The 13,398-nt window shown below is 36.0% G+C and overlaps 1 protein-coding gene across 2 annotated transcripts in view; it reads right to left on the minus strand.

Moving 5' to 3' along the window:
* MAP3K1 (mitogen-activated protein kinase kinase kinase 1) overlaps positions 1-13,398 on the minus strand; it is a 68,279-nt gene that overhangs the window by 18,731 nt on the left and 36,150 nt on the right. For both annotated transcript variants that reach the window (XM_039355447.1, XM_039355457.1), the window contains exons 2-6: positions 7,075-7,231; positions 6,081-6,287; positions 5,423-5,623; positions 4,583-4,699; positions 3,583-3,731 (exon numbers count right to left, since the gene is read on the minus strand). In XM_039355447.1, the coding sequence (XP_039211381.1) occupies positions 3,583-3,731; positions 4,583-4,699; positions 5,423-5,623; positions 6,081-6,287; positions 7,075-7,231 (831 nt within the window). The remainder of the gene's footprint in view (positions 1-3,582; positions 3,732-4,582; positions 4,700-5,422; positions 5,624-6,080; positions 6,288-7,074; positions 7,232-13,398) is intronic.

Consider the following 13,398-nt stretch of genomic DNA (forward strand, 5'->3'; position numbering starts at 1 on the left):
AGAAAGGTTGAGAACCACTGCTCTAGGAGCCACTCCTCCAGAATGAATATCAATACTATATATATATTACTACAGTATAATGCTACATTAAAGATATCTTCAAAATACCAAGTTAAGTGTCAAATTCATTTGATTTACTTAAACATTTAAACCACCAGCAGTCAAAACTATATGGGCAGTTTACAATAAAGTAAAAAAAGAGAAACAAATACATTTAAAAGAACTGCCTATTATGTAATTCTAAAATATTAATATTATTTAGGAAGAAATAATCTCCCAAATTTAAAATTAAAAGCCTATTAAAGATAGGGAGAAAATGTATTTTAAAATTTGATTACTACAAACAGATAGAAGTTATAAAATAGGTATTTTGAAAGTACATGCAGTAAATTCTTTATATTCTGCAAATTCTTTGCATATTAAATGTTTCTGCTATGGGCATATTAACTAATCAAGGAGAGAAGCAACCTAGAACTAAGGAGAAACTTTCTGACAGTTAGAACAATTAACCAGTGGAACAACCTGCCTCCAGAAGTTGTGAATGCTCCAACACTGGAAGTTCTTAAGAAGAGACTGGACAGCCATTTGTCCGAAATGGTATAGGGTTTCCTGCCTGAGCAGGGGGTTGGACTAGATGACCTGCAAGATCCCTTCCAACTTATTATTATTATTATTATTATTATTATTATTATTATTATTATTATGGATCATCGCACAGTCAGTCAGATGTTCAGACTGGATTTGGCATTTTGTCTACCTATCGAGTCCTTACCCAGGACCTGGGATAGGCAGATGTGGATGTTTGATGGTATTACAGGTATCGTCGCAGGATGGAAGCAGTTCCTAATAAGGCCGCCTTTTGCAATTGACTAATAGCGAATTTGTCAATGCCAATGGTGTTCAAGTGGTGCTCCAGTTGTTTTGGGATTGCACCCAAGGAGCCTATTACTATTGGTACTACCCTTGCTTGCTATTGCCACATTCTTTCTATTTCTATTTGTAGGTCTTTGTATTATCATCATCATCATCATCATCATCATCATCATCATCATCATCATCATTATTATTATTATTATTATTATTACTATTATTATTATATTCTTTCAGGGGATCACAATCATATAAGAAATATTTTGTTCCAGAATTCATTTCCAGCTATCAGCATTCATCTTTTTTCAAACTGCCATTGTGCTTAATCTATTCACACAAGTTTGTTTAATACAGATACAGTATTATTTCCAAAAACTTCTTACTGATGGACCAGCTTCTATCTGTGGAATGGGGAGAATAAAGATTTCAATATTTACTCTTAGGGGAATTACAGACCCTCCAGAAAAAGATTTTGGGGAACACAGTGAAAAGAAGACATTAGAAATTTTTTGCATAGTGTTAAATTGTAAGTTTTGCCAGAGTTTTGGATTTAAAAGGGAAAGATCCTTCAGAGCATGCAAGGTCTTTCACACAGGATCTACTGACATCTCCTTATTAGCTGTGTCTTTTCATAGGATTCCAGGGCTATGCCAACTCCCAAATATATGGTTCAAGAAATTAGTAACAGATAATAACTTATACTTGAAGCATCTTGGGATAGAACTCTATCTTTTGTTTTACTGTAACGTTACAAATGTTACACAGTAAATAAATGTATTCTGACAGTGAGAAAATAAATTAGAAAATAAATTAGAGACATAACCAGCATGTAAATATTTCAGTTAAACCAACTGAGAAATCAATGCTCATTTTTTGTATTTGAGCATGAGAATTTTAAATACTGTAAGTAAATACAATTCCTTTCCAGAGCTCTGGTAAATCACTTCTCATTTTTATGTAGAGATTCAGAGATGGACAAGTTTTGTTTCCTTAGGAGCTACAATATGTGCCTAGAAGCCAAAAGTTATTTTCAAACATAATACTCATATCAATATTCTACAACTTTAGTTTGTAAACTTTCCTTATGAAAGTATTTTGAGTCATTTTTATTTATTTATTTTGTTACTGCCATCCATTCTAGTGGACTCTGGGCAACTTAGAAAAAACAATATGTGGTTAAAACAGCTAAAACATGAAGAATATGATATAGCCCAGCTGAGAAGAGACTGAACAGCCATTTGTAGGGTTTCCTGCCTGAGCAGAGGGTTGGACTCAATGACCTCCAAGGTCCCTTCCAACTTTATTACTATTACTATTACAATAATAATAAATATTTTGACAGAAATTTAAAAGTATTGGGGGCAAAATTCATTTGAGTTTCAGATTTAGCTATACCTATTCTATTTCTGATAGTTAGCTAATGCTATTTTTCCATTCTTTGGATAGTTTATAAATAGTCCTCAACTTATGACCAAAATTGGGACCACAACTTCTGTCACTCAGAAATCTGGTTAAGTGCCCATCGTAAATACATGCTGGTTGCCAAGCACCCAAGTTGGGATCCAATGTCAACGTAAGTGCAAGGACAGGTCATAAGTCACTTTTTCAGCACGGTAACAACTTCAAACAGTTGCTAAATAAATGGTCTCAAATCAAGGACCACCTGTAATAGTTTATTTTTAAAAGCTGAGATATTCTTAAAGACTCTATTACATTTTAACAGCCTCTAATCATGCACACAAAACCTTCTTGTGTATACTAGCTCTTTAAGAAAACATCCCTGTGATTACAACAGTAGGCCTCTACTTAGAAATGTCGAAAGACATCTTCCAAAATAAAAGGAAATAAAGAGAACAAACAGAAATATTGCCCAAAACATAGTAACAAACAAAAATAAATTAGTCCAAACTTCATACTTAGGTCTCAATCTATTAGGAAACAAAACAAAATAAAAACATTGACTTAAAATGACTGTCCAAATAGAAATATTTTACCTTTTTTTTAATATGACAAATAAAGCAAGTATCTACCTATACACTACAAAATTCTCAGTGTGTTTGTTTCTATTTTTGTATCTTCAAGTTAGTGCATTCACAATTTTGGTGAAGGTATCAAAAATCCGCTAATTTAAAGAATAGCAATAGCACTTAGACATATATACAGCTTCATAGTGCTTTACAGTCCCCTCTAAGTAGTTTACAGAGTCAGCATATTTCCCCCAACAATCTGGGTCCTCATTTTACCAACCTTGGAAGGATGGAAGGCTGAGTCAAGCTTGAGCCAGTCAGAATCAAACTGCTGGCAGTCGACAGAATTAGCCTGCAATACTGTATTCTAACCACTGTGCCACCATTAAAAATCTGGGACTCATTACTCCTGTGGAACTGAAATTTCCATGATGTTCAGACCAATTTTATTTGCAAAGTTATGGGCACTGCAGTGTCCCTATGGTCATATGATTGTTATTTCCTATGCTCCCTGCTAGCTTCCAAAAAGCAAAGTCAATGGGGAAGCCAGAAGAAGGTCACTCCCATTCCCACTTCTTTTTTGCCCACCCGTTTGATGGCAATACAGTTCAGGGAAATTTAATGTACATTCTGGTCATTTCACACTACACTCTCAAAGGATGACCCAATGAGTCAGGGTTATCTATTTATAAAAATAGAGACTATTTTGAACAGTAGTACTGATTTCTTAAGAATAATTACTAACCTATTTTCTGAACTAGATGTAGATGTACTAGAAGATGACAGTGTATGAGAGTTTGACATTCGTGAGACAAACTTCTGAATGGTGTTACGAGATGGTGCTTTGATCCTTGAACTACGCCTATTATGGTATTTCTGGAACAAACTCTCAACCTAACATTGGAAGAAAATATTAATAGGCAGTGTTAGAATATGAACTACTCAAACTTGAAGTCTCTTAAATAAATATATAATTGCAGCAGAGTATAATGTAAAATTATATTAATTTACTTATGTATATAAAATAACAGCATACTATAAATACCAACTATGGTATGGGTGAATTCTATAAATGATATCTTTTGTAATTACAGACACGTTCTCTCTTTTTTATTTATGGGAATGCAAACACAGAAGTTGAATTTTGCCAAATTCTATTTTAGATGTGAGAATTAAATATGTTCAATGTTCATAATTTTCAATTTGACATAAACTAATGATGCTACCCCCTTACAAACAAGCAAAATACCATATAACTTAAATAAACTATATTCATAAAATAATACATGAATAATAAGGCCAACTTTTTACCATTGTTTAACAGCTACATGACATCATTCTGATCTTTCTCTTGGTTAATGGATATATTACAGCAATAATCAGCCAGGACTAAGGATAACTAAGATAACTTTTCCACATTTAAACATCTATATATTTAAGGGAAAAAATAGCCAATAGCAAATATAAATGTCTATATAATATAGGGAGAAAGTAGTGCTTATTGTAAAGGTTTTTTTTTTAGCTAACCCTGTTCAATTCCAGTTATTAAAATGGAGAAATAATAATAGAGAATTTATTCAGGGAATTCTACCCATTTATTTGATATTGGAATAATGCTCATTATTAACTAATTTTAGAAATGAGATGATCATATTTTGGTAATTTTGAAACCGCAGAAATTCTATATGGTAAATTTCAGAAGTCACAACTGTCTATTTGTGACAAAAGAAATACGATGGAACTACCTCAAAGTTCTTCAAGGTTTTTCGCCACAGCATTGGATCTGAAGATTCAAGTTGAAACACTCGAAGCATAACAAACAGGAGATGAATACAGAATGTTCCACGCCCACAGCTACATGTCTGTAAACAGAAATGTATTTATTGCGGTTATTATGGGCATATTATATTGTTTTTATAATTTTCCCCCAAATCACTTCTTACAGATTTATGAGGATTATGTTTCTGCTTTCTTCAAAATAAGAAATAACTGATTAATGATGGCTTTATTCTTTCTAAACTACTCTTGTGCTGATATAATCAACATAGCATTCATATAGCTGTTTATATTTCACTGATACTTTGTCAATGCCTATGTTCTGATTTATGCAAATAAGAATTAAATAAAATATGTCAAGCAACTTCTGGAAAGCAAGAAAATTATATGGAGCTGAGGTGGCGCAGCAGTTAGAGTGCAGTACTGCAGGCCACTTTAGCTGACTGTGTTCAGCAGGTCAGCGGTTCAAATCTCACCGGCTCAAGGTTGACTTAGCCTTCCATCCTTCCGGGGTAGGTAAAATGAGGACCCAGATTGTTGGGGGCAATGTAAATATAAATATATATATACATTGCTTACTGGTGTACACTGCTTAGAGAGTGCTTGCACTTAAAGCGGTATATAAGCCTCATAAATAAATAAATAAATAAATAAATAAATAAATAAATAAATAAATAAATAAATAAATAAAATGTTTCAAGATTTTCACATGTTGTCTTAAACCTAGTGAGGTAATTTTAATTAAATCTTCTGAAATGAGTTTATTTAATAGTTATTGATTAAATAATCAATACAGTTTCAATTCATACCTGAGGACCAATGAACACTCTGTATTTATTATCTGGGCTGTCTCCCCCTATCAAGAAAGAATTAGGTCCTATTTGTTGCAAGAGATACAGTCTAGCTCTCATAACTTTGTTGACACGACGATTGGTTTCCTCAGGACTATATGGTGAGAAGCCATCTGGAGACGGTGCTCTTCGTGGGGGTGTTATACGTCCACTCTGAAACTTAAAATTAATTTTATTTTCAGTAATTTTTGTCTGTACTTTTCATATTCCCATTCCTCGATCTTTCTAAGAAATTCAGCTATATCCTTCCAAACTAGTATATGTACAAAATAATTAGATAATAAGAAATGGTAACAGTTCTTCCACTAAATACTATAAAAATTACTACTTCTATGCTTTTCTCTCAGAAATAAAGCCAGTAGTAATATGTATTCCTCCTACAAATCTATACAATTTAGAGTACAATAATCCAATGCAGTTTAATCAATCAGAAATTAAAACAGCAAAAACTGGCAAAATATAGTAAGGTAAAATGAGTTTACACTACAGAAAACATAACTAAGACACAATTTAATGTCCATCAAGCCAAAGGCTTGCCAATTCAAGATGGGTCAACTGATATGGAAGAAGATATGAATTTCGTATCATAAGCTTGGGCTATCCCATAATTACTTACAGGTACAGGAGATACCCTTTTCCTTCTAACACCAGGTGACTCAGATTTAACTGTCCTGGAGGAGGATGAGAAGGGTCCATTAGGAGAAGGGCTCCGTCTCCCTTTCTGAGTAGGTGAAGTGGGATTTGTTTGTCCATCAGGAGGAGGTTCTGTTGTCGATTTGTTTGTTTCACATCCGTCTCCTTTTATTGGTATTGGTTTTACCACCTTGGAAAAATTGGAAAAAATGTCTCCTTTTTCCAAATGAAAGCAAATATTCTCATTAAATTGTAGATAAATGGAGGGAGGGGATTTCCACCAAACAGTTTTTCTTGATGCTAATGAGCATTTATTTTTAATTAGTTAAGTTGAAATTATGAGAACATTTACATTATGAAAATCTAGTAATAGTGATGGTATTCACAATGAATCCAGTTTTTCTCATAGAATGTGCAGCATCGCATAATTATTATAGTTCTTCTACTCAAGTTTAATAAATTATTATTATAATTTATTAAATTCCAAGAAAACAGCACTGATTTCTTCAATATTTGGTAAGCAAAACTGTGTCCCAAATTGTCTTGAGTTTTACATTTTGGAAAACTTTGCCTCTTTCACTATATAGTCATCAATTACACAGGCATGTTATACAAGCAATATTAAAACTCACATTGTTTTATTGTAAACATAATAAATGTGGAATAGAAATAAATAAATATAAATATAATTCCTTCTAGTTTTTGTAATCACAACTTATTTCAACTAATGAAGCAGAAAGTAAAATGCTACCCAGAGAGGGCAGTGTTGTGTCATTTTAAGCAACAGAAATGTAAGTTGGGTTTGACTTTGCTGGCATTGCAGATCTGTCCAGTGAAAACAGCAACATGAAAAAAGTGAAGCAAGAGGAATTTCATTACCATTCCTTACAGTACCAACTGTATGGTAATATAAGATAAGAAAGTAAATTCTGTACTTTCAGCAATTCTTCTTTTTAAGTGATTTCAGAGTTACTTACCACAGGGCCTCTCCTACTTCTTCTTTCTAGCCATTCATGCTTCCAAGCGGGCATACATGTTGCCTTGAGTTTTTCCCTGATCATTCGCTCCTCTGGGCGATCATCCATTTTCTGCAGTCCCCTGAGGGTTTCTTTATTCTCCATGTCACGATTACAGCTGAAATGAAAAGCAAAAACTAGATACGTGATTGTCAATAAACATACTGAAATGCGGCAGACTTTAAACTAAACTAATTTATTCCATCAAAACCCCTAAACCAAACATGTCAAACACAAGGCCCGGGGCCCGGATGTGGCCCGCGAAGCCATCCTGGAAACAATAAGGGAATGGCCCCCGCTGCCTTGGCCCTGGCCCAGGCTGGTCGGGAGCCAATGTACAATTTTGTGGTGGCCATCTATGCTGAAATGCATTTAGTCTTAGCTCCCCAAGGCCGCCTGGAAACAGTGAGGAACCAGCCCCTGCTACATCAGCCCCGCCCCCTGGGGCATGCTGGGAAGGTGACACATCCCCACATCCAGTTGTGTTTCTTGCCTGTTTTTCTTCCTCCTTATCTCAAATATTTTCCCACCACTCTGTACTTAGGAAAGAAGGAAAGAAGGAGGGTCTGAGGGAAGTCCTACCTTAGTCCTGTCCTGCTGCCCTTTCACCATCCCCTTGCCCCCTCCTCCTGGCCTATCCTGGGGGTCTCCCATCCTATTGCTAAGGAAGCTTTAGATACAAAGCCGGGTTTCCTCCCATGGAGAGGGTGTGGGCCTCCCTCTGACTTTGCCCTTGTACCCATCATGAGCAACCTGGGTAAGGAGAGCAAGCACAGCAATAGCAGCCTTGAGGAGGAGGTAAGTGGAGCTGGGCACCCCCTTGGGGAAGTGGGGCTGGGCTTGGTGCCGCGGGTGCTTGAGGGCCAGGCTGGGCGTTTGATCTCTGCTGCCCAGGGCTCTGGGCAGCCCCTGCCACCATCCAGCCCCCCCCCTGCATGGCCTGAGAGGAACAGTGAGGGTCCTTCAGTATACCATACCTTGGCACTTGCACTGGTCCCACCCCCTTCTGCCAGAGTCCCTCAGATCTGTCCCACTCCTGCCCAGGCCCCCACAGGCCCCTTTGACACGAATGATGTAGAGCTCACCACGCCCATCCAGTGGGCCACACCCAATCCATCCACGCCTACCCAGTAGACTGCACCCACCCTGGCCACACCCACCCAAGGGCAACTGCAATGCTGATGAGGCCCTCAATGAAATTGAGTTTGACACCCTTGCCCTAAACCATTGACTTCCAGTACCAGGAACAATACATTAATGCTTCAACATAATTTCCTGCCCTTCTTCTTAGAATTATTAATTAAACAAAATGAAAATGCTCTTTGCCTTTAAAAATACATTTAAATAGATCCATAAATTATGCCATCTTACAACTGATAATAAACTTTTGAAGAGCCTTTAACATGAGCAGAACTGGAGAGAAAGACATGCTCATCAAGTAAAGAGGTAGAATTATTGATATGGCATATATTTTATGCTTCCAAAATAAGTTTATAACAGATTTGAAAAATCAAACCCTAACCCTAAATAATGGTGTATTATGGTTGGATGGGGATACATATCGTATTCATATTTCTGATATGCCCACCCATTGGACAAGGCAGTTCAATGCAACCCATCTGGAGGCCACTGAATGCCATACTCCCAGACCAAGGAAAAGATTAGTTATGAAGAAACATATGCCACCAGGAAAACAATAAAACAGATTTAACTGTTTTACCACGTTCATATGATCAAAATTTGGGCACTTGGCAACCAGCATGTATTCATCTCCATCGCAGTGTCCTGAAGTCATGTGACCATCATTTTTAACCTAGTCAGGGGCTTTCATTAAGGACATGGGGGAAGTTGGATTTGTTAAAGACCATGGTTAAAAAAAAGATTGTAAAATAGGGCACAACTTGCTTAACGATTACGTTGCTTAGCAACAGAAATCCCAGTTGTGCTTGCAAGTTGAGGACTACCTGAATTATTTGTCTTGTATTTAATAGTACAAGTAATAATTTCCCTTTATTATCAAATTAAAATTCATAATGTTGGAGACTGGATCTCGCTGAGAAAGCAAGTTACACACCAAACACTTAAGAGAATATACACTGAATGCTCCAAAACCAATCTCTGGCACACCTCTTCAAAACCCCAGATACTGGGAAGAAAGAATGTCTACTTTGTTTGAAATATTCTCCTAGTTATAATTTAACTGCTGACATGCCTCAGTTATGGGTTCATCATCAACTAATAATTTATTTAAGCATTCTGAAATGTGATACTAGCTTGTATTTCACTCACAGTTTTATACTTAGGCTATTGTTATTTTGCCTCTGGTCTATTTTTATTGCAAAGTAGTATTATGCTTTCATAAAGAATAAACTAGCTAAAACAATTAAATTCCATTTCTCCTTCTGTACCAAAATACACACTCCCCAAATGTTTGAACAGACTTTAAATTGCATGTACTCTTTCAAGCAAAAACCAAGTTGCTTCCTGTCATGTGAGAGTAAAACCAATTTGTTCTTGCTTTTTAAAAAAATAACTCTGTCTGCTTATCTATATAAGCTCTGAAGCATGAACTACAAAATAACAAGTTTTTAGTCAGGCCTCTACGTAGCAGATTACTTCAAGAGGCACTGAAATAATGTTTATATACTGCATAAAGCCTTCCATGATTTGCTTACACACACATACACACAAATACCCTAAAATAAATTCATCAGATAAAATAACTACAGCTCAATATAATGGCAAGGTAAGTTTATTCCACTATATTATTCCATCTCAACAAATACATGTGTGCCTACTTATTACTTCAATACTTTGAAATTCAGCCCTGGCATGATGTAGGTATTGGTAGAGTCTGATTCATATATTTACATAGCTGATAATCAATTTGTACTTCCCCGAAAATGTGAGATTTACAGTTTTGAGGTTTCAATAGACAGATCACAAAATGCAATAGCCTTAGTTATTCGTGGCCTGATAACCTTCAGATTATAGCAACCTGCTGATTGAATAACTAATTTGCTTATTTGATGGTTTTTTGCTGATTACAACAGATGGCTATACGACTATGCAGGAAAATATGCAACCTAGTTCCTTACAGCTAGCTATCTTGGGGCCTCATTTTCCATCTTATCCAACTATGCATAATTTCATTCATATTCACAAAATTCCATGTATATCAGATCTATTGCAAAATTTTCAGATAGTCTCACTTAACATTTGATGACCAAAATCACAAAAGACTCAAAAATAGTTATTTATGATCTTCCGCTAAGCTACAACCCTCACATACCCCATGCAGTCATGTGATCTTATTTCAGGTGCATGGCAACAAGCTTGCATTTACAATCATTGCGGCATCCCAGTCACATGACAGCAATTTGTGATGTTTATAACAAAAAACACCCATCTGAGAGAATGGATTCGCTTAATGATCATGTGCTTTGTTAATGACCATAGGATTCACATACCAACCATGTGATTTTGCTTCATAAAAATGGTCATAAAATATAGTCAGGTCACCCGCTTAATGTCCCTAACAGCTTACAACCATTTTAAGAATATGATGCAATCCCCTGGAATATTATCAGTTTTCCCTTATCAAATCATGCTTATCATTCACAGGCAGGCAATTCAACAAACAAACTAAATATTAATATTTAAATATTAAACAGGTTAATATTGCAGATTTTTAATTATATATTTACAGAATTGTTAGACTGAACTGTAAGGCTACAAAAAAAACCATTCAGGATTATAAGCCATCTTTACAATGTAGTTATAATAGCAATGTTATGTTAGAGATTTTTCACACATGCCTGGAACTTCAAATTGCATTTCCCACAGGAATAGTTCAGTTAACTTCTGTTAATATCATTATATTTCCAAATAATGTATGTGTCATGGAGACATTACAGCTAACATGATATTCAATGATTAAAAACGGAACCCTATTATAACATCTGGGAAAACTTTCTATGTAAGAATGTGTGTGGAAATCACTATCACAAATAGTGCATAAAATATATAATTAATACAATTGATAAGTAGTAATAATAATCGATTATTAAACACAATCAATCCTGGTTGAAAATGGTGGGAATTCTAAACACATCTACAAAGCACCACTTTGGGAAGGACTTAAACACAGCATCTAAACAAACTATTCTCAAAAGTGCTTCTTCTTCTTGTGCCATATCCGTTATTGGACGTTGGTGATCATGTTGGCGATCCTGTTTTTATGAGCAGCTGCACGAAAAAGTGCTGCTGAGTTTTGTCCAAACCAGTCCCTTAGATTTTGAAGCCATGATATTCTTCTTCTGCCTGGACCTCGTTTGCCTTCAATCTTTCTCTGAAGGATTAAATGGAATATGTCGTATTTTTCTGGGTGTTGCATCACATGTCCGAAATATTCTAATTTTTGTTTTTTAATTGTTTTGATGATTTCCCTTGGCTTTCCCAAGCAGCTTATCACCTCCTTATTTCTGATCTTGTCAACCCAGTTTATACATAACAGCTGCCTATAAATCCACATTTCAAATGCTTCTAGTCTCTTCAGGTGGCTTTCTGTCAGAGACCAACTCTCTACTCCATAGAGCAGGATAGAAAAAATATAGCATCTGACAAGCCTGGTTTTCAGTCTTAGGCTTATGTCGTGACTGCAGAAGACCTTTTTCATTTTGAAAAATGCTGTTCGAGCTTTCTCTATCCTTGTCTTTACTTCAGTGGTCATGTCCCAGGTTTCATGTAAATTAGAACCGAGGTGCGTGATCCTTTCAACTTTTTTTAGTGGTATTCCTTCTGAATTTATTGGTGGTAAATTAACGGGTTGTTTGCTAACGACCATGATCTTGGTTTTAGAGGTGTTAAGCTTCAAGCCGTATTTTTCAGATATTTCTGTGACTCTATTGATGAGGAGCTGAAGGTCTTCATGCTTACTGGCAAGCAGAACTGTATCGTCAGCATATCTTAAGTTGTTGATCAAAACACCATTTACTTTGATGCCAGCATCGATGTTCTCCAGTGCCTCGTTGAAGATTGACTCAGAGTAGAGTGGAGACAGAATACATCCCTGTCTGACTCCTCTTCTTATTTCTGCATCAGCTGAGTATTTTTGGCCTAGTCTCATATTTGCTACCTGATGGCAATACAGATTCTTTATGATTTGGATGTCTTTGTCATCTAGTCCCCCTTGTTTCAGGATTACTAATAGTGCTTGAGCACACATTTTTCAGAGTAGCATCTTATGTTGAATGTAAGCTACTTTTGAGCCAAAGTAGGCCGCTAGAGTAGCTTACACAATGCACCAAAGTGAAGTGGTAACAAGGGAGCAGGAAAAAATCTAGCAGGCTTGCCCAATCCATTTTGCAGGCTGGGTAGTTTTGTAGATCTTGGCCACTGAGCAGATAAAATGCACAGGAAGATGGCAATATCAAAAGTGTTTCATATAGTACTATTTCATTATTCAATCTGCAGCAAACTATGCACAGTGAAAAAATGCATATTATTCCATACATAGGACTCCCACAAGTTCAGTTAGAGTGCTTCAAAGGGCTTTAATTCAGCCAAACATTAGTGTACATCTTGATTGTTTTAGATTTCAGTAAAGTCAAGTTCAAAAGAGATTCATGGGGTTAGTAGGCAAAGTTGGTCCATGTCCCCCAATCTTCCTGTTGGTTTCTTTCCATTACCTACCTAAAATAGTTATGTGTCACTGTGATTTAGACTTCCTTTGAATTTAACTGCAGCATATCCAAGTAACCATATGCACCTACCCTAATCTTCCTTCATCAGCCTTTCCCTTGCGTCCCCTTAAATAACTGTCCATCACCTCTACCATCTCCCACTAGATTACTTGACTATTCTGTAACTTTCCCACACCTACCTTTCACTTCCTTTTAAGTCAGCACTCCTCCCTTTCTTCTTCCCTCCCCAAATTGGAAAATTTGGTCAAAGTGCAGAGAGTCTGGGTCCATGTATGGATGGAACATGTGTCTAAATCTATGGATGGACCACCCAGAATTGCCTGTTCATGCATGGAATAATCCATACACAGAATATTTTGTGCACCTTTCTTTACCAGTCTGATACAGATTTCCCTGATTCAATTATCTTTGAAGTAAGCAAATATATTTACAATAATTCTTAAATAGCATACCTGGATGCAGCTGAAACCATTTTTATTTTATTTATATTTTATAATTTAGTTAAATGTTTAAGTTCAGCTCAAAAACTAACTTTGAGACAAAGGCCCTGCATTTAAAGGAACATGTTCAAAGGATAGGA

This window comes from Crotalus tigris, unplaced genomic scaffold (assembly GCF_016545835.1).
Source record: "Crotalus tigris isolate CLP2741 ecotype Arizona unplaced genomic scaffold, ASM1654583v1 scf7180000017571.3126492, whole genome shotgun sequence".
Classification (NCBI taxonomy): Eukaryota; Metazoa; Chordata; class Lepidosauria; order Squamata; family Viperidae; genus Crotalus; species Crotalus tigris.